General features: G+C 34.0%; 3 protein-coding genes across 3 annotated transcripts; all 3 read right to left on the reverse strand.

Annotated features, from left to right (window-relative positions):
- Window positions 1-3,251: 3,251 nt before the first annotated feature.
- On the reverse strand, window positions 3,252-7,357 carry HELRODRAFT_194480 (hypothetical protein; the record flags this gene model as incomplete). The annotated part of the gene is made up of 9 exons (XM_009031720.1): window positions 3,252-3,294; window positions 4,057-4,240; window positions 4,548-4,749; window positions 5,324-5,384; window positions 5,515-5,619; window positions 6,173-6,276; window positions 6,699-6,772; window positions 6,872-6,956; window positions 7,271-7,357. The coding sequence occupies 9 exons, from the start codon at window positions 7,355-7,357 to the stop codon at window positions 3,252-3,254; spliced, it is 945 nt and encodes a 314-aa protein (XP_009029968.1).
- An 869-nt stretch (window positions 7,358-8,226) lies between these two features.
- Window positions 8,227-10,998, reverse strand: HELRODRAFT_181948 (hypothetical protein; the record flags this gene model as incomplete). Its single annotated transcript, XM_009031721.1, has 6 exons — window positions 8,227-8,386; window positions 8,565-8,689; window positions 8,818-8,868; window positions 9,184-9,250; window positions 9,338-9,435; window positions 10,930-10,998. 6 exons carry the CDS (start codon window positions 10,996-10,998, stop codon window positions 8,227-8,229), a joined length of 570 nt encoding a protein of 189 aa, XP_009029969.1.
- A 445-nt stretch (window positions 10,999-11,443) lies between these two features.
- Window positions 11,444-20,035, reverse strand: HELRODRAFT_181949 (hypothetical protein; the record flags this gene model as incomplete). Its single annotated transcript, XM_009031722.1, has 16 exons — window positions 11,444-11,505; window positions 11,726-11,874; window positions 12,691-12,785; window positions 13,152-13,230; window positions 14,669-14,769; window positions 15,010-15,166; window positions 15,421-15,524; window positions 16,084-16,306; window positions 16,569-16,680; window positions 17,009-17,066; window positions 17,250-17,438; window positions 17,967-18,096; window positions 18,169-18,329; window positions 18,512-18,726; window positions 19,459-19,543; window positions 19,979-20,035. 16 exons carry the CDS (start codon window positions 20,033-20,035, stop codon window positions 11,444-11,446), a joined length of 1,977 nt encoding a protein of 658 aa, XP_009029970.1.
- Window positions 20,036-20,690: the final 655 nt, after the last annotated feature.

Consider the following 20,690-nt stretch of genomic DNA (forward strand, 5'->3'; position numbering starts at 1 on the left):
GTTCAACACTGATTGACAAGGTATTTACTAATATTTTCTCTGACCATCAACCAGGAATTTTAAAAGTTGATTTTTCAGATCATTTTCCCATATTTTCATTCAACTTAAAACCATTTCCTTCTACTAAGAAAAGAGATTTCTCATATCGTAGAAATCTTTCCCCTTACGCAATATATAACATTAAATTATCTTTATTTAAAGTTAACTGGTACCCTTTATGTAACTCCTCAAATATTGATTTCTGCTGTAGCGTGTTCTAGTTAATTTTAAATAGTGTCTTGGATAATCATGCACCCATTAGCTAATTTAAATCGGAGACTTTTAAAAAATCATGGATTACTAAAGATATTTTGAACCTGTCAAAAAGAATTCATAACTTATATATTTCGCTTAAATCTTTTCCTAATAATAATATTTTGCAAACAAATAAAAAATTAAGAAACCGCTTAACGTCTCTCAAGAGATCTGCGCAAAGATCTTTTTTACGACAGTCAGTTTATTCGGGCTCATGATAATCCTAAACTTAAATGGAATATTATTAATTGTATTCTTAATAAAAATAAGGTTAAACAAAGTGGTGATATTAACAAAGTAAATCTTAATGGTAATATTATCACAGACAAATCGAGTATAGTAAATGCCTTTAGCGATAATTTCATTAATCAAGTTAAATTGGCACAAAATAGCTTTTCTTCTAATTCCTCTAGAAAGTTCGAGATATTGGATGATTCTGTCCTTACATTATTTCTGGAGTCATCTAACCCATTAAAAGTCCTTCGTATGATCAACTCTCTCAAAAATAAAAAATCCCTTTCAGATGACAATCTAAGTACTTTTTTTATCTTGAAATCAATTAAATATGAAATTTTAATCCCTCTTACTCATATATACAACCTATCCTTCGGCACACATGTTGAAAATATATTTACTAAAATTAATAAATTTATTGGTTTGCTATATAAAATTAAAAATAAAATTAACTATAATTTTTTAGAAGACTTGTATTATAGTTTTATTTATCCTTACCTTCATTATTGTAAACTCATCTGGGGAAATGCTCCTAAATATATCCTTGATCCTTTGCTTAAATCTCATAAAGGCTTTATACGAATCTTATTTGTTTATTTTGTTTAAAAACAAAATAAAGAAATATTTATTGAAAAAAAGTACAATTTTTATTTAATTAGAATCATGTAAATTGTGCATTATGTTAATTGTGTCATGAATTATAAATTTACTTAAAAATTGTGTTAGAATGAACAATTTGTGAACGGTGGCCTGCGACACAAGAATTTTGTTTTCTTTTAGCTTTGGTCTCCTATTCATTACCTAATTATTATTAATTTGGATTGATTGAATAAAATTTGATTTGATTATTTAATCTTAAAGCCAGAGACCATACTTCTGAATATTTTAAACTTTCAAGAAAATTGACTGTAGATCAAATTTACAAGGTTTCTGTGTCAATATTTATGTTTAAATATGTGAACAGTATTGTTCCTGGGTTTTTCCAAGCATTTTATACTCTAAGCAGTTCTATAAAGCGAAAGCATACTAGACATACCAAAATGTTTCATATTGTCAGGAATAAACTTAAGCTGTTTAATGATAGTATTAAAGTAATAGGTCCAGAAACATGGAACAATTTGCCTTGGGAAATCAAGAGCATTAAATCCCTTCTGAGATTTAAACGAAAAATAAAAATCTATTTCCTAACGTTCAAACCCCCTTAAATTATGTTAAGAGTGATTTTATATATTTATGTTTATGATATTTTTATATTATGAATATCTCTCTAGGTCTATTATTATCACAAATTGTTTATTCATACTTTGATAAATTGTAATACATTATAGTTTTATTACGTGTGTAAACCTATATGTATATATATATATATATATATATATATATATATATATATATATATATATATATATATATATATATATATATATGTTTGTTTGCTTTTAATGTGCTTGTATATATATTCTTTGTTAATTTTATTAACATTGAAGGTTTAATTGTATGCTGATTATATGAGCATTCAATTGGCGTTAAATGTTTGTTTACACTATTATCATTATTTCTGATCGTTTGATTCGTTGTGTCCTCAATTGTTTTTATGTGTGTTTTTGCACATAGCCTACATACTTAATTTCAACGATTAATTCAAGGATTGACGTGTTTGTGTTAACTGTTTGTTTTATTCATTCATTCGTTTATTTATTTTTTATTGCAAACGTATATATATGTCTGCATTCATAAGTGGATGAATATATATCCGTATGTAAAGTTTAACATCATTGTAACATTTTATATTCGGTTTCGAACTGTCAATTTTAGTTTAGGCACTACTACAAGTATGTATCTACTTTTCTTTTGTGCTTTCAAAACAAATAAAAAATGATCAGCGTGGTCATGTAGCCTTTTCTCATGTGCATGCCTGTCTTGCTGCTGACATCATCATTAGTTTCTAGTCCTGTCCATGTGTTGAGACAGTGTGCGGAGCGTCACTTTTGTTCATATTAATTGGTGCTGCGTGCTGGACAGATCATTTAGTTGATTGACATTGTTATTTACTGTAATAAAATTTTGATTAGATTACTAACGTCAAGTTGTAAAAGATATGGCAGCAGCAACTAGATCTCAAACAGAAGTTTATCTTCTGGGATGAACTGTGACTGAATTAACTGGCAGCAAGTTGCTTTTATGGCAAGGCTCTTGGCTATTTTATTCATCATCACATAAAACTGCATGAGACTATATAAAATAAAAGATGTACAAAACTGTCATACCAAATTAAAAAAAGCATTTGAAGAGTGGCGTCTGATTAAGAAGAATAAAGGCCGGCAATCTCAGACGCAACAGTTAAAAGAGGCTAGTTTGTTTTCAGATTAGATGATGAACTTTTTAATAGTACTCATGCCAACGCTCTTAGCATGATCTCAGTTGTCGAAAACAGAAAATTTCTGCTGGCTCAGCGAGAAAAGGGAAGAAGGGGAGATCAATGGCTGTTACAGACACAAAGTTAGCTGCAAAGGAGAAGAGAACAGTAGCTAGACATAAACAATTGCTTGCTAGACAACAGCGAATGAACGACTTACAAAGAAAGCAAAAAGAAAAAGTGAGTCTCAGCTTCGGTTTTTATTGCAGACAGTTGAGCAGCACAGGCAGGTATATCTGGACAGCAAAAAACACACATTGTTGAAACTGCGGCCAAGCACGTCATTTGTCAGCAGTGTAGAAAAGCACTAAATTTCTGCTTTGAACAGTTGTATATTCAAGAGCAGGCTACTGTTTGATTGAAGACAATGTTTGAAATTCAATGTTAAAATGCTGTTACATAGATGTATTCTAGAAATAATTTACATCTTTTCAATTTTTAAATAATTTGCTATTTTTTGTTATTTTTGATGAGCTTCCTCTAAATATAGCACTAAGAGACTCAAACTTTTTTTTATTTTTAGATGAGGAGAAAAAGTTCTGAGAAGTAAGATGATTTATTGAAAATTACAAATTTTATTTTTTTTTGGCTGTATAAGCTCCCCCCCCCCCTAATGTTTGGCTACAAGATGTTGCCTGTGCATCCAAGTTGTAGCCGTTTAACGCGCGTAGCCAAAAGAAAAGACACTATACTTGCAACAAAAAGACAGCATAATTAGAAGATAACATAATTAAAATAATGTATAATAATATCAACAGTAGCTGGGTAATTATTTGTTGAATTATTTTCACTTCGCCAATAAAAACATTGACAAAATTTGATTTATGCTTTTTCAGTTAAAAATCCTCTCATTTCATTATTCACTTTAGCGCCCTCTTGCCACCACCTATAAACGCATCGCCCCCCTACCGCCACTTTTGTTCCAAGTTCCCCCCATTTTTTAAAAATCGCCCCCTGGAGGCGTTTTCGCCCTCGTTAAAGACCACTGATTTACAGGGTATTGACTGTTTTTAATAACATTACAAAACTGTGGTGGAGGCATGGTATGAAGATGCGAAAATTGATGTGTACGACTGAATGTCAGCATTTTTGAACTCAAGTTGGTGACGGACCTGTTCAGTCTGGCATGTGTGTACTGAAGGAAGATGCCCGTGTCTCCGTTGAAGTTCAGAGCCTCGTCCCAATCAAACTTGTAATTGTTCATGCGCGACTGCTTCAGATCGAACACCACCACTCCACAAACTGCAAGCGCATCAGCCACAGCGTCCACATCTTCTTCAACAGTCACTTTTGTGGCTGCATTCATATAATAATCGATAGGAATTGAAAGACGAAAAAAATTGAAAGACCCGCTAAGAGACGTATGGGAATCTATGGAGGACTGATGATGTTACGAAATGAACTGGGGCGAACTCAATGATAACAGAGGAGTAAATAGTTTCCATCTCACCGGTGAGGCATTAATGAAAGATCAAAAGAGCGAAAACAAACTATGCAGGGATAAATTGACAGATAGTTAAATAGAGACATCAATAAAGTGCAAAGTGAAAATTATGCGAGAATGTAATAATAAAAAATGAACGAAACTAGAATTGCATCCAACTTGATCTAGCCTGCATTCTCTCCTTAACCGTTGATCTGGCATGTCGAATGAGGTCACTGAGAAACACAGCACTTCCCTTCCTGGTGCTCATGCCTTCCACCCTGCCGAACTTCACGTGCATGTCCTCGTTCAACCGCACATCGAAACACTTCTCCAGGCATCTGCTCAGCAACTTGAAGTGCTGCTGCTGACCGTTCTCAACCTGGAGGGACATCACCAAGTGGACGGGTCAACAACAACCTACATACTGTAAACAACACGAGTACATTTCTTACCTGCCAACAACAAAAACAACATGTGAATATCTTACATCAAGTAATAATGAGTTAATGAGTTGTTGAAAAGAAATGAACAGCACAAAGAAGTTCTTTACAGGACATCAAATGATGAATATTGAATATAAGAGAAACACAATCAACATACATCCATCTATCAACTAAGTACCAGCGAAACTTTCAAACTGGTTTTTGGATGTGCTGAGGAAGATCACAAAAATTAGCAAAAGTAAGATTCATAGGTTGAGGAGAAATCTGTTCATAAGACTAAGTTGCTGACAGGAAGGGCGATGACAAGAAAATAAAAACAAATGGTCAAACATTAATTAAGCTTATAATAGAAGAAAAGATGGTTTGCCGGCTAACGACTAGGCATCATAGTTTTACAGCAAAAAGGCAGCCATACAATTTCACACATAACAGACATATTAACGGCATTCATTTGAAAAAATAACAAGAGCAAATTTAACGAATAAACACGGATAAAACAGAGCCACTGACCACATAATAGAGCTTGTGGGCCTGGAACTCCTTGCGTCGATGCTGTGCTGAGGCCAGGTCCCTGCGAAACGTAGCGAGTCACGTTAGACAGGTGCATCGGGGGTCATAATTATGCAAATAAACAGCATCATGCAGAGGAAAATAAAACAACAACTTATTAGCTGGGAGGAATGAAATGAGAGATGAGCGACCTGGTGAGGTAGAGAGAGGAACCATCACTTTTGAGGAGCGGTGCATGCATGTTCTGCTGCCGGTGGTCACCAGCCGTTGAAAGATCCACATAACCCACGCCATCTCTGTGTGTTGTTTCAATATTTTGCATCAATCAATCAATCAATCAATCAATCAATCAATCAATCAATCAATCAATCAATCAATCAATCAATCAATCAATCAATCAATCAATCAATCAATCAATCAATAAATCAATAAATCAATCAATCAATCAACCAATCAATCAAACAATCAATCAATCAATCAATCAACCAAGCCAGTCAACCAAACAATTAACACACCAACCAACCAACACACCAGCCATTTATTAAAATAAAAATTAAATCAGTACAATCAACCAATCATTCAACCAACCAATCCATCCATTCATCCATCACAATATTTTAATTTTCTACATTGGTTTATACATCGGAAAACCACATTAAAAAATGGTTAGTTGAGTGTTAGGAAATGAAATAATTTTTAAATAAGATGGCACTATGATTTTCAAACACGAGACAGAGAAACAGAACGGAGAAGTCCTGTTTGGCCCAAATCAATTACGACGGTTATTATTTTAATAATTTCAAAAGTGGCTAAATTAAAAGCCAACATCAGCCACGCAACGAGTCAGACCTGAATAGAAGGAAGTTTTTACTCTTCAGCTCCTCAATGATGCTGCCACATTCCTTCGAGTACATGGACTCGCAATGTGTCACGTCAAAATTAACGTCCAGTTTCTGTGATGATCATAAACATTTCACTCGTATATCCAGGTCGGTATTGATGATGATAATAACGATGATGATGATGATGGTGATGACAATGATGATGATGATGACAGTGATGATAATGATAATAACGACAATAACAATACAGAACGACGTTTTTTTTAAGGACGCATGGTGCGCTGGAAAATTAAATGCTGATGAAAAAATAGATGGAGAAATGTGATGATGGCAGGGACGACGATGATGATGATGATAGCAAGAATGATGATGATGATAGCGGGGACGATGATGGCAGAGACGATGATGGTGATGATAGCAGGAATGATGATGATGATGGCAGGGAAGATGATGATGATGATGATGATGGCGGCAGGGACAATGATGATGATGATGATGGCAGGGACAATGATGATGATAATGATGACAGGAACCTTGTACATGGATTGGTACTCTGAAAAACTGACATCCCGACACATCCGCCAGAACTTTCTCGCTTCTGCATCACCTGATGTCATCATCATTAAACAAACTAATGAAAATGTGATTGATTGATTGATTGATGGATGCATGCTTCATTTAATGACGGAATGAAAATAATTCCTACCCTCTTCAAGTCTTTTGAAGAAATTCATGGCATCTTGGTGGATGGACGGATCAGTTTGTGATTGCTGGTGTATCCTCACGTACACCTGGTTCGTCAATGAATTTCAACAAGTAACTAACCCAAAGTGCCCACTCAAGGACATTCACGATCGTCAATACTCTGATGACATAAATATCATCGAGTGAAGATAATCATCAGCGATATTCATGCCATATCAAAAGCCAACAACATCAACAACGTCACAATATAAACAATTTCAACAACATCGAAAACATCAACGATAACAATAACAATCAGATTCAAGAAAGCGTTAAAATCTTCCGCAAATATAAAATGGGCTAATACACAAACGAAGAAGCAAACAAACAAACGAATAAACAAACAAACAAACGAACAAACATTAAGAAGATGATGCAATGGTTCTTCGTTGAGGTTCTCCTTGCAGCCAAACCTCTTGAAGCCTTCAGCTATGTACCCTGCATCCATTCATCATCCATACATCACCCTTCCATCCATCATTCATTCATTCATCATCCATTCACCATTCATCCATCCATCATTCATCGATTTCAATTAATTTCAGGTAAAAAAATTCGATGTCCAATTTTTTCAAATAAAAATCAACTCAGTAATTTGCATCTTACATAAAATTTTTTACAATTAAAATGTTAATTACAAGTTAAAATGAGCTTTGAAACAAAGTAAAGTATTGAGTATTGAGGTATTGAGTATTGAGGTGCGAGTGCAGAAAGATTAGCTGTTTCGAATGTTTGGGCTTGAGCTGGTTTCGACGTTCATTTATGGTTGGACCAGATTCAGAGAAAATTCGCTCATTAGGTAGGCACACACAGGCCACTCAACTAACCGTTTTTTGCTTTAAAAAAGTTGACGAAATTTAATTAAAAAAAGTTACCGTGCTAAAAAGTGGCTAAACATTCAAATCAAATTGATGTGCAATTTGATTTCAATCAATGGAACCGTACCTTCGACAATCCTAATAAACATAATGAGCATGCGCTGAATACGTAAGCACAATTTATTTGATGCTTCAGGGATAAACAAATGCTATTTTTATCTTTTCATAAAAAGAAAAGTGAAAAATATCAGTGAAAATGTCACTTAATATTTGTGAAACTTTCATCGGATGATGTTTTATTAATTGTCTCAATAAGATATTGAAGGATACAAATATCCCAACAGAGCTATTTAACAATACAACATCGTAACATTGCTAACAATGATACATCATCCAAACCTAGATATTTAAAGATACATCATCCAAACCTAGATATTTAAAGATACATCATCCCAACATAGATATTTAAAGATACATCATCCCAACATAGATATTTTAATTAAGAGCATCTCGTCTGACCGAACTGAGTGCCCCAGTCCCCGAGGAAGTTGATGGAGGTGACGCGTTGATGGAACCACCTGCTGATGTTGCTCACAAACCGACCAATCACAGTCGACCTCAGGTGGCCAGCGTGGAAGGGTTTTGCAATGTTTGGAGAGCTGTTTGTTCACGTCATGTTTATGACTATTTCTTGGAATAATTTACATCGTATGAGGCAGTGTGGTACTGTATAAAACAACACAACATTGTACAATACAATAGAATAAGGTACTTACATCAAGACACAAAAACAATGCACAGACATTTTGAATTATTTATAAACAAAATTCAATCGACCTGAACTCAACTACAACGTTTTCAATTCTGCCATTTGTTGCACCCTTGTTATCCATGGCTGGAATCTCATCGAGCTCACACCTCCCATAACAATCTTTCTTGTTGCAGATGTCGTGCAGCACTGCCTGCAAGTTGTGCAGTTGTCATATGCATGAGGTCTCACTCATGATGTGAGGGAAACAAATTTTAATGATTCCATTCAATGGTGATGGTGAGCAAATTTTTATCAAAGTGGAAGAAGGATGGTTCTTACTTGAATCAGCTGATCAGAAGGAATGTCAACATGTGAGCTCTCTTTTAAGACCTGAAAGTTTAAAGCACACTTTCAGATCTTATTTAGAATTCTTAGTTGTTAAACTCTAAGCCCAATAATTAAATAATTTTGTAACATTATTCACTGATTCACATGAAATAATTTTTAAACACTTTGTAAAATTAAAAAAATCATCTCCAGAAACAATTTTGTGTTCTATTAGAGATAAATGAGATAATTTAATATGCATGACCATCAGTTGAAATACAATAATTATTAATCCAGTTATCTCTAATAATTTTCGCTACACTGGAACATTTACATCCATCACAAAACATCACTTGACATCCAGCATGCAAAACCAACAGGTAGAATCTTGACACATAAATTTCTGTCTCGTGGAGGTGTGAATGACAACTGACCATGTGCCAACCTGCAATCAACAAAATGAATGGTGGAATGAACTTTACACAAATTAGTACTTTTTAATATTACATGAGAAAAGAACTTGTTCATTTACTTAGTATTCTTAAGTATTGGAGTGAATTTGAAGCAGTTCAATATTTCTGGAGTTAAATAATGTTGTACTTCTTTGTTTTCACATTTTGCATTTGCCAACTGATGAGGGTTGTAAAAAAGCAATTTACCATCATTATATTCAAATTAAAATAAAACCATTAGACAACAAAACCTTTCAAGACTAATTTGTTACAGTTAATTAAGTGCACACAGGACCTAATAATTTAATAAAGCATTAATGAAGAAAAATCACCACACCTTATATCTAAATCTCAAATTAAAGGTTAATCAATTAATGATAAGAAATACTTTAGAATTCATAAAAATTGAATGTAAGTAAATAAAACAACAAAACCCCTACTTAAATGACTTGGTTATGTAAGTAAAAAAAGAATGAAACTTTTGCTAGTCTCACTTAGTTTTAAAAATGCATTATTTCTAGTTATAAAGAGTTTTTTAATAAAATATAGATATACTCATTGCTGCAATGAGTTTTATAAACTGCAATGAGTCATTGCAGTTTATAAAAAACTAATTTTGACCTAAATCACAAAATTGATGAAAATAAAGCACCGAGATACCAGTCTAGTTTACAATGATAAAGCTATAACAATTATTTCTATGAAAATATAAACAAAATTATTTTATCTGTTGAGACTAGCTACACATAATATAATGAATGACAGATTCTAATTCAAAATGTAACTGACATGCAGGGTAATGTTAACACTTCTTAACAGTTAATCAATGTAATAGCAAACTAAAAGGACATCAATATATAAATAATCCCTAATATAAATAATTGATTTATAAGCATAATTTGAATTAAAAATTAATTAAATTTAATTTAAATTAAATATAAAAACAATTAATTAATAAAAGATAAAATATAACAACTAATAAAAAATAAAACCTTGACCAATGTTTTAATTTTCAGTTGTCGGAGCATTGATTTACTTTAAAGAACAACAAGTGGCCACATTGACAAGCAACAGCCGGACAGATCTACCACAAAATACAACAGAAAACAATAGAAAAGATAGGCATGCATACAAATTTGTGCAAATTCAGTAATGGGCTAAATTTACTTTTAGTTTTAAATTAAAACTTAAAAGTAAATTTTGTATAAAATGTTTAGCGCATAATTATTTTAAATGTAATATTATTTTTAAGAAAAAATATTTGGACAAATGGCTCCTTGTCCAAATAAAAAATGAAGCATCACTAAATGTTTAAAACGTGAAAAATAAAATAAAATAGATAAAAGTTCATGAATTCAATTTAACATCAAGTAATATCAAGTTCATTAATTCAGAAGTAACAAAAAATTCCGGACGTGTACTAAGTTTTTTATCGGCATAAAAACGTTAATTTTAAAAGTCCAGAGTTGGTACTGGTACATATGGTTGCATTATTCATTCACGTCAATGTTTAGAGGCGCATTTCAGAGTCTTAACATTTTTGAAATAACAATCATTTAGATATGAGCGTGGCGTTGCTTGACTATGGTAATGGGAGCTCGGGTTCAAAGAGTTAGAATGGGACCCCTGATGTAAAAAATTAAGCGAGTGTATGTAATTTAATTTTTCTAACGGTAAATCGTAAATCATTGTCAAAACCAAAATTTTTACTAATTTTTAGCATGATAGAACATTTAAACATGATAGAACAAAATAGGTTTTTTCAGTGTTTCTCCTACCATCTTCGGTGTTCGAATTGATACGTTGTGTATGTGGCCAAATGCTCAATATATTTGCATTAAACCCTAATATGCATACCAAATAATCACTGCAAAAATTACAGTTTACCCATCCAATGCAATCAAATTTTATTCAAATCAATTCATCTAATGAAGTTTTAAAACAATAAACTTGTTTCTATATGCACATAATGAATTATAAAAATAAAATGCAATCAAAAATAAAAATAATGTGGTTTTTAAACAGGGCTGTTAAAAACTTAGGTTTTTATACAAAAATTTTTAACTTAAAAAAATTATGTTTTTCAAGTTTTTCAAGATTTCATATTTTAACAAAGAAAATAAAATGTCATTATTTTATTTCTATTTTCGACAGAATCACTTTTGCCCCCATTTTGTTTTGCGTACTTATTGCAGTGCTCTTTCCGCGCTTTTTTTTGCGGCGTCTTTTTTGCCGTGATACCATTCTGCTGTAAAATGTTGTAGAAGTACATTGGAGTGTATTATTACGGTAAATAAGATCCTTGACGACCATGAAATTATCTTTGGTTACACAGTGCAACCAAAACAAAACAAAAAACAACGAATAATAATAACAGGGATAAACAGATTTGAATTAACAAATCAATTTCTAGATTATCTACATTGTGTAATTAAAAAGTTTGTTGTTAATAAATTGAAATTATTGACGTTGCAGGGTAATGACAAGAATCAACATGTAAATGAGAAATTCAATTAGTTTGTGCTTCTTCACTTCCTTCGTGTTGGCAACGACTGTGTTGTTTGGTGCGGAACCAACGAGCAACACAAGCGGTTGGTTTGATTGACTGGCTTTTAATCTATTATTTGATATTGTTGATATTATATGATTTCAAATATTGTTCAAGCTGATGATTTAGTACGCAATTTGACATCGGAAAGACCGTTACTTACTAATTCACAGAAACCAAATGAAAGCTCAACAGCAACAATTGCAAAAACTTTCCCAACTAAAAAAAAGCATTCGAAAAAGAGATTATTGTTAGCATTTTATATAATAACAGGAATCAGTCTGTTGGTATTCCCTATAATGTTCTGTTATTGGAAAACTATAAAAACGGGTAAAATGATTTTTAAGAAAATTTTTCTTCTGATTCTGAAACACAAAAATATACATTCTGCAGTGGATGTAGATCAGGCAATGAGCGCTACTCCGACTTCAAATAATTATGGCAACATCAACAACAACAGCAAACATTTAAAAATACTGCAAAGCAAACTGGAACAAAAACGGATTTCTTCAAAAATGTTGCATGAAAAATAATAATAAAAGATTCAGATCAGATCATTCAGACCAGTTACAAAAAAAGATTTTGAATTATTTAAACGAGTTCTGTACACAACTAATTCTTATATCACTTTGTCTTTGTTACAGATTGTAAAATTAATTCAGAATTAAATAGTTAGTTCCAACGACAAATTTTTTTTTAAATTTTTCTGAAATAATTGTCAAAAAATATCAAAATTAGTAATATTAAAAAATAAAATTAGCTTATATATTTTCAAATTACATATCGCTTATTAAACAAACCACCATTTTTTGGTGTTTAATGCCTTTGTCAACATTCGACATCTAAAACGTAATATAAATCACTATTTCAAGTAACTCATCGAACCTTCCGAGCTCAGTGCTACTCAATAGTTGGCGTCCAATGGTGGGCTTACCAATCAATTTGCTTGCAGTGACCTGATTTTTTGCAGAGAGCTCCGCCTATCATAATAATAATATTGTTATTATTAGTAGTAGTGGTAGTAGCAATAGTATTCATAGCAATATTCTCTTCTCATTATTTCTTAGAAGATGCATAAGCATGAAACAAATACTGTAGGAGCTGGTGCCACAGAGCTCCATCCATCCACCATTGACCAAATTTAGTCCTAGCAGGCATCAGCGTCATTTGGTTTGCGGCTGATCTGAGACTGGATCTCTATGATGTTCCTCCCACCAGCTTACATACATTATTAAAATAACCCGGAACCATATCATTTGTACATTTATAGGCCAACACTGCAATCTTGTAAATAATTCGTTTTTCTACCGGCAAGTAATGAAATTATCAACGGCAGTACGATATACCTTCCCATATGTCAATACCAGCAACCCATCTGGTGGCCACAGTCTATTCAGAGTCCTAAAAATTATAACACACTGCAAACTGTTGGAAAAGTTTGGTGTTGTCAACAAAAATGCTGCAACCAACAACAGAAACGTTCTTATTAAATATAAATTTTTTTATGCTTTAGCTTTTTTTATCTGATGGTAACTTCCATGCACAAACTAAACGTTGCAATTTTGAACATTCATTAATTTATATTAAAGGTTTCAACTTTTTTATGCTTAATTCTCAGAGATATCAACAACACATAACTCATGAGAATACGCGTATTCAAGCTGGGATAAGCGGTGATCTCTGCATTCGAACCCAGCCGCTGCAAAACCAGGACCAAACGCTTCAAACATACACCTTGCCACCATTCCCCAAATACACACTGCAATATATACGTAGTGGACTCTCTAGAGCCTGGATGTGACACACAGCATTATTTAGAAGGCTCACATCCGTTTAACATTAATTTTTGGGAACAGTTATTTTACCATGCAGCTCAAGCTCTCAGCCTGATAAACAGAACTTCGATTTGTATTTCTATTATTTCAAAAATTCACAATTTAAAAACTTGCCTATATTTGAGGTTTCAATTTTATATTTACTGCGTGCAATTCACGCATGAGAGAACGAAAAAAGTTTTACGCTTGTAAAAATATGAATCTGTAATGGAATGTCTCTCAAATATATTTCAACCAAAAACATTTTATAAGAACAAAATTTAAACCACAATTAAACAACAAATATATGGAAAAATTAAACACTCGATCTGAACTAACCAAATTATTACCAAATAAATCACGATTAATCAGAAAAAACTAATTAAGAAGAAACATTAAAAAACATCAAAAAATGTAAATTAAAAAATATATTAACAGTGATTATTAAAGTCAATAAACATGATAAAGAAACCAACGGTGTGTAAGAGTGGTGTGTATGTGTGGTGTGTGTGTGTGGTGCGTGTGTGGTGTGTTTGTGGTGGATATCTTTGTAGTGTGCATTTTACGGTGTGTATGTTTGCGGTGTGTTTGCGTATGTATGTGTGTAATGTATATCCTTGTGGTGTGTATCGGTGCTCTGGCATCTAGCACTTGTTGGTGTTGGATGTTAATGCTGGGTGGTAACACGTCAACTGAGGCACTGCCAAACGAGGATGCTGAAAATATTTTGAAAGGTGAATTTAAAGTTGAATATACCAATTTATTTTACCAAAACATCATCATTATATTATGCATATTACGAAACAATGACAAGTTAAACCAATTTGTTGTTCTCTAATTTGAAATCACCATAAAAAGTCATAAATAAATGTAAAACTTAATTCTTTTTCCTATTAGCGACTACGAAAATCTCTTTTATTTAACAGTAGGCGCTTTATAAAACTTTTGAGATTATAATTATAACCATCATCTTCCTACCACTTCTCCTTCTCATCGTCATCCTCATCATCATCATCCTCATCATCGTCATCATCATCTCGGCCACTAACGATGAATCATCCCCTCCAATGGACATAACGTGACTTTGATCACCAGTGAACAAAATGTTCGTAACGTGAGCTGAGTGTCCGACGTAATATTGAAATGGCACCTGGGTTTAAATCATTCATTCATTCATTCATTCATTTATTCATTCATTCATTCTACCCATTCAGCCAATTAATTCATTCAAACAATAAATTTTGTAGCTCCAGATAATTGACTAAAATTTCAAACGCAGTCAAACCTCCAATCCAGTTTGAACAATTCAATCAATCAAATAATTTTCAGCTTGCAAAAGAATGCGTCTTGAAGCTTGCAGGAAAATCGCAGCACGAATAAAAAAACGAACATTTTTGGGGTTGGCGGGAAATTTGAGCAACTTGACGAGGCCGTAGTCGTCTCCAGTGACAACATTCTTGTGGGATGAAGAGACGTGGCAGCAGTTGACGTGGTGCCTCGATGATGCATTCCTTGGCCACGCACCCACCATTTCAGAACCACTGACGCTGTTTCAATGATGAATACCAAAACTTTGTTCATCACTTAAAACAAACAGTATCACTCAATTTTTGACGTTTTTTTAAAGTTCATTATCAGATGAGAAAGTAGTCAATAAATGCATTCTGCAATATAACACCTGCTGAAAAATGTAAATAATAATTTACAAAATCCAAATGAACTTGATGAAAATATTCTAACGCACGCCAAACCTTTCTACAAAATTGGTGATAATAATGAACTGAAAAGACAAAGAAGCTACCTAGTGATGTTTGTGAAGAAGATTTTTGCGACGAGACTAGCATCCAGGACTTCAGTTAATGTTGGCACTTGAAAATATCGGTTGGTGTAGGCGTCCGTCCCAACCTAAGGTTCAAAATTTCATCATTCATTTGAATGGTTAACCTACACAACTGACTGAATGTGTTAATAGTTTACAAGCATTATTTTTTATTCGTAAATATTCCAGTTGTTCCACATCCATGGTGATGGCGGTGGTTATTCAGAGTTGGTGGTGATGGTTATTCAGTATCGATGTTGGATCAATACCGGTATGAAGCGACGGTTTCCGGCAAATATTTCATGTCATGTTACTAAACCTCCTTTCATTTTTATAGAGATAAACTTCAGATGAGTACATCAGGAAGATTTTATTGGAGGAAAGAGCATTGAAATACGCAAGTGAATTGCACTGGTATCACCGGATTTTTGAACCTATCCAATCAACAAAAGCTTTATTGAATCATTGACAATTCGGTAAGCCGTGAGTGCAAATTGCAAGATGCTGTTTGTTATTTTTATGAGATTAGTGAAAATTTACTTCAAATTTTAATTATTATTATTCAGTAAGATAAATTGAAGTGAATGTGATTAAATAGCCAACAAACATTTAAATTACAAAATATGGGAAAGAAAAATCACATACTTTAATAAACTGACAGTCATCAGAGAAGTCTAGAGATATGCCAGTTGACCGGTCGAAATTGAAGGTGCTCAGTCGTTTCAGGAGGAGGTCAGGTTGTGAGTTGTTGGTGTCCCTCGACGAACGGGTCAAACTGGCGATGCTGTCGACACCTGCGTTCACTTCATACATGTCCATGAAGGAGTCCTCACTCAATGTCACCACGTATCCATCGTTCGGACTGAATCTTCAGCGAAATCAAATCATTTTTTTTAATTCGCCATAGTAACTGTTAGAATAGTTGCCAAATATTTTGTAACAGTTTTAAAATCTGTCTTAAACTTCTGGCAAAAAAATAGTTGACAGACAATAATAAACATCATAAAAAATCATAAACAGTTGATAGCGTCAATAAGTTATCTAAACCAATAAAATATTTTTTTAGCTCCATGCTTGCATCAAACTAAATCGGGTTGAAGCAAAGCAGATGAAGAAGCACATGAACCAACCTGATGACGTTGATGACGGATCCTCGGAACCTTTTCTCGAACACCACATCGTACTTGGAGGTTTCAAAAATTTTTATGGTTCCATTTTTCAAGCCCGCCGCTAAAAGTGAACCTGAGTTTTTAATTATAGTCTTCAGTGGTTAGTGACAATTGTCAGCTTTGGTGGATGATTGGAATAATTACCTGCATCGCATTCAACAAATTCACTCAAACGACCACTCCAGACCAACCAATCAAAAGACCACTCCAGACATCAAGCAACCAATCAAACGACCACTCCAGACATCGTTTCCTTCGCCAATTTTACTGCGTCACCGATATATTGGTTAAGATCGTCTTAATTATTTTAACGCCATTGCTATCATCATTATCATCACCATCACCAAACGCCATCATCAACAACAAATGAACTTGATTTAATCATGAGTAATATTAGGAACCTGTTGAACTGAAGTGGATAGTTCTGCATGGTCCTATCGAAACACTTTTTAAAGCAAGCTGCAAAGTTTTTCAAAGTCAGTTCTTATATCGTAATAAACATTCACAAGTTTTAAGCAAAACATTAATAATCACATTAGTGTTAGGAAACATGCCTGCCCAGCAAAATTCAAGAAACCAAAGAACCTTGATCCAAAAAAATAACAATGCATTTCACCAAATAACCATGCACCTAATACTGACCGACTTGTGGATATCCCATATTTTCAACATGCCGTCATCGCCTGTCGTTGCAAAGGTTTTGTTGTTGCGGTGGTTAGTTAGACCCCACAGTTCGCCATCACCATGGTAACTTGCCACCAATGTTACTTCTGCAGTTTTTTCGTTCACCTCAAAGATGTTGCTATCCTTGGTGCCAACTAGAATCTTGCCCTGGTTTCAAGTGTTGTTACAGCTCAGTCTGTGAACATTTGTTTTTTATTGTGCAGCTCTGACGAGTGCAAAACTGTTAACAAATTGTTCCTTGCTTTATTTGATCTGAATTAAACTTTTTTACTACTACAGAACATGTGCATCCCCTTCATATGGTTTAACAGACGTTGTAGGAACAAAAAAAGTATCATGATAACGAAGAGATTTGCGTAGGCAACATTTAAATTATATCTGCAATCAGTACTATAACAAGTCGCTCTGCTGTCGGAGCTGACTGGAAAATTCTCAAATGACGTTGACGGTCATTAAATTTGATTGTCATTTTGTGGTGAATGCCCAGAAGATGTGGGAAGAAATTCATTCGCATCATATCATCATTGTAGTTGTTGAATAATTGTCATTATCAATATCATCATTCCACCTTGATAGTACTGTGCAATCGCAACCAGCTTCATCAACATCGCCAGCATCAGCCTCATTTGTACATGTCAATTGATAAACAACAACGAAAACTCAAAACCAAATGACCTTGACCCTGGACAGAGACTTGACACAGAGAACACCATTGTTGTTGTTGTCCCAAAGACTTGGAATACTGTATGACTTGCATTTGCTCATTTCCTGGTCCCACAACTTGACAGCTGCGTGATCTTTTGATCTGACATTTTACATATGAAATGAAAAATAAAATCACCCAAACATATCATGCATGGTGGATACAGCTACTAACTCATTTCTCTCCTTGCATCCAGTAACAATGAGTCCATCAAAAAGTGAGGTGAACATGCTGAAGATGGGCCCCCTTCCGATCATTTGCACCACCCTCACTAACTCAACATCTCTCCATACGTACACGTCACCAGTTACGCTTCCGGAATATGTTGTGTTGTTCTGCAAATCACAAAAACGATAAAAAGGGTGATGACAGTGATGACGATCATCATCATTTTTCCAATTTATGGGACAAAAGGGCCAAGCGTTGATTTAATCGGAAAGTGAAATTTAAGACAAAATATTTAAATAACACTTTGCTCCTTTAAAAAACAAAATAAATCATCAAACATGCAACTTACCATTCCAAATGCAAGCGACAGGAAAGTGACTTTCCTATAAACCCTGTTGCCTAGTGACTTCGCCACTCCTCTCTTCTGTACGAGAGCTCCACCGACCTGATCCCAGAAAGAAATGTGTCTGACACCAACACTGACGAAGTGGTTGTCTGAATCAGGTCTGTATTCGCAGTGGAAAATGCGATGTGGGTGGCCCGGAGATGAGGCCAGGCTGGTTCCTGCGGTTGGTGTTTGGTGGTACGTTGTTGTCGGTGGATATATGCGGTGTAATATGAAAGTAGCTGGTCTTGTTGGATCAGTGCAAAAATAAAGGATGAATGCTTATGAATGACTGAATTGAAAAAAAAATGAAAATTATTATTATTATTATGTTATGCACTCTACTGACATTCTTCAGAGGATATAACTGTGACTAAATGCTTTGTTGAACAAATAGCTTTTTAACTCTTTTCTGAAATCTTTTTCTGGAACAATTTCCTTCAATCTTGTTGGAAGATCATTCCATACCTTGGGCAGAGCAACCTGCATACATCCGTCACGCAGTTTTGTCCTGGTCCTAGAAACTACTGTTAGTACGAACTTATGCTACTAACAAGACACCTTGTTTTGAGTTAAAATAAATAAAACAAACACAATTCAGACGTAATAAAATATTATCTTTATTCCCACGTGAATCTCGAACCGTTTCGTTTACAAGCTATCAGGAAAAAAGGGAGAAATCGAGAGAGAAGCAGACATAAAAATTAACATAGATTAGGTAACATTGAAAATTGCAATAATCTTTAAAAATAATTAATACATAAGATAGTTAATAAATGAATGTTTGATCCCTACAATACTCCCCCACAAAAGGCGGAGCCGTTTAAAAATAAAAATATTCATTTCGTTTGTTGAATGTTATTCGCCTCCCTTTTCTGGAGTGTTGGGTTGTTGGTTCCGATTTGGTTGACGTCGGTCTTGTTTCTTGTGTTGTTGTTGCGTCTGAAGTTGTTGTTGCTGTTTCTGGTGTTTCAGTAGATTTTGTGTCTGATGTTGCTGGTTTTGTTGAATTTGTTGTAGAAAGTTTGTTGTTTGTTGTCGAACTATTTTTGTTGTTTATTCTGGTTTTGGCTGTTAGAGGTAATGATAAACAAGCTGGCTTTAATAGATCAATTGACACATTTTGAAAATTTCCTGGTAACAATTCAATTTTAAATATTTATCGTTACGTTCAATCACTTTGAAAGGGCCTGTATATGGTGCTTCCAGTGGACGACGTACTTGATCTACTCTTAACCATACGTGACTACTGTCTGAAAGGTCATTTGGTACGTAAGCTTTTGGGGTAGAGTGATGTTGATTGTTAGTTGTTGGGTAGTCATTAAGTTTAAACATTTCTTTTGCTAGCTTTTTGATTTGACTAGATGTTATATCTTCATTTGAATCTGGGAATAAAAATCGACTTGATAATAATAAGTTGGTTCCTGTTACTGCTATTGCTGGAAATATTTCATTTTCACAATATTCCCTCGCAAGAGGCGGAGCCATTCAAATGGAAAAATGTTTGTTTTTTGAGTTGAATTTAATTTTTCCACTCTTCTTTGAAAATGTGGTTGTTGGTACTGATATCGCTGGCGTTTAACTTGTTTCTCGTAATGATGTTGCCTTTGTCGCTGATAATTTGGTTGATATTTATCTTGTTTCATGAGATGTTGATGATGGCGTTGTTGCTGAAAATGCAGTTGCCGTTTTTGTTGCTGGTTTAAATTTTGCTCTGGTTTTGTTTGTTTGAACGTTGATAATAAATCTGCTTTTAGAGCGTCGTAATCTGTTCCTCTTTGCACTTTTAACGACAAATTTTTCGTTTCGTTTACAAGCTATCAGGAAAAAAGGGAGAAATCGAGAGAGAAGCAAAGACATAAAAATTAACATAAATTATGTAACATTGAAAATTGCAATAATCTTTAAAAATAATTAATACATAAGATAGTTAATAAATGAATGTTTGATCCCTACACTACCGTCATTTTTTACGAAACCGAACGCAATGCATGTCGCACATCAACTTTAGTTTTTTTGCAAAAAACCTCCTTCAGATATTCTGGGCCACCACCATGTACGCAACTATGAGCCACCACGGCCATCTTAAATCCTATCCGTTCCCAGATCGGTAGCCAGTGAAGACTTTCTAATCACTTTGTAA

Source organism: Helobdella robusta (assembly GCF_000326865.2).
Source record: "Helobdella robusta unplaced genomic scaffold HELROscaffold_78, whole genome shotgun sequence".
Lineage (NCBI taxonomy): Eukaryota > Metazoa > Annelida > Clitellata > Rhynchobdellida > Glossiphoniidae > Helobdella > Helobdella robusta.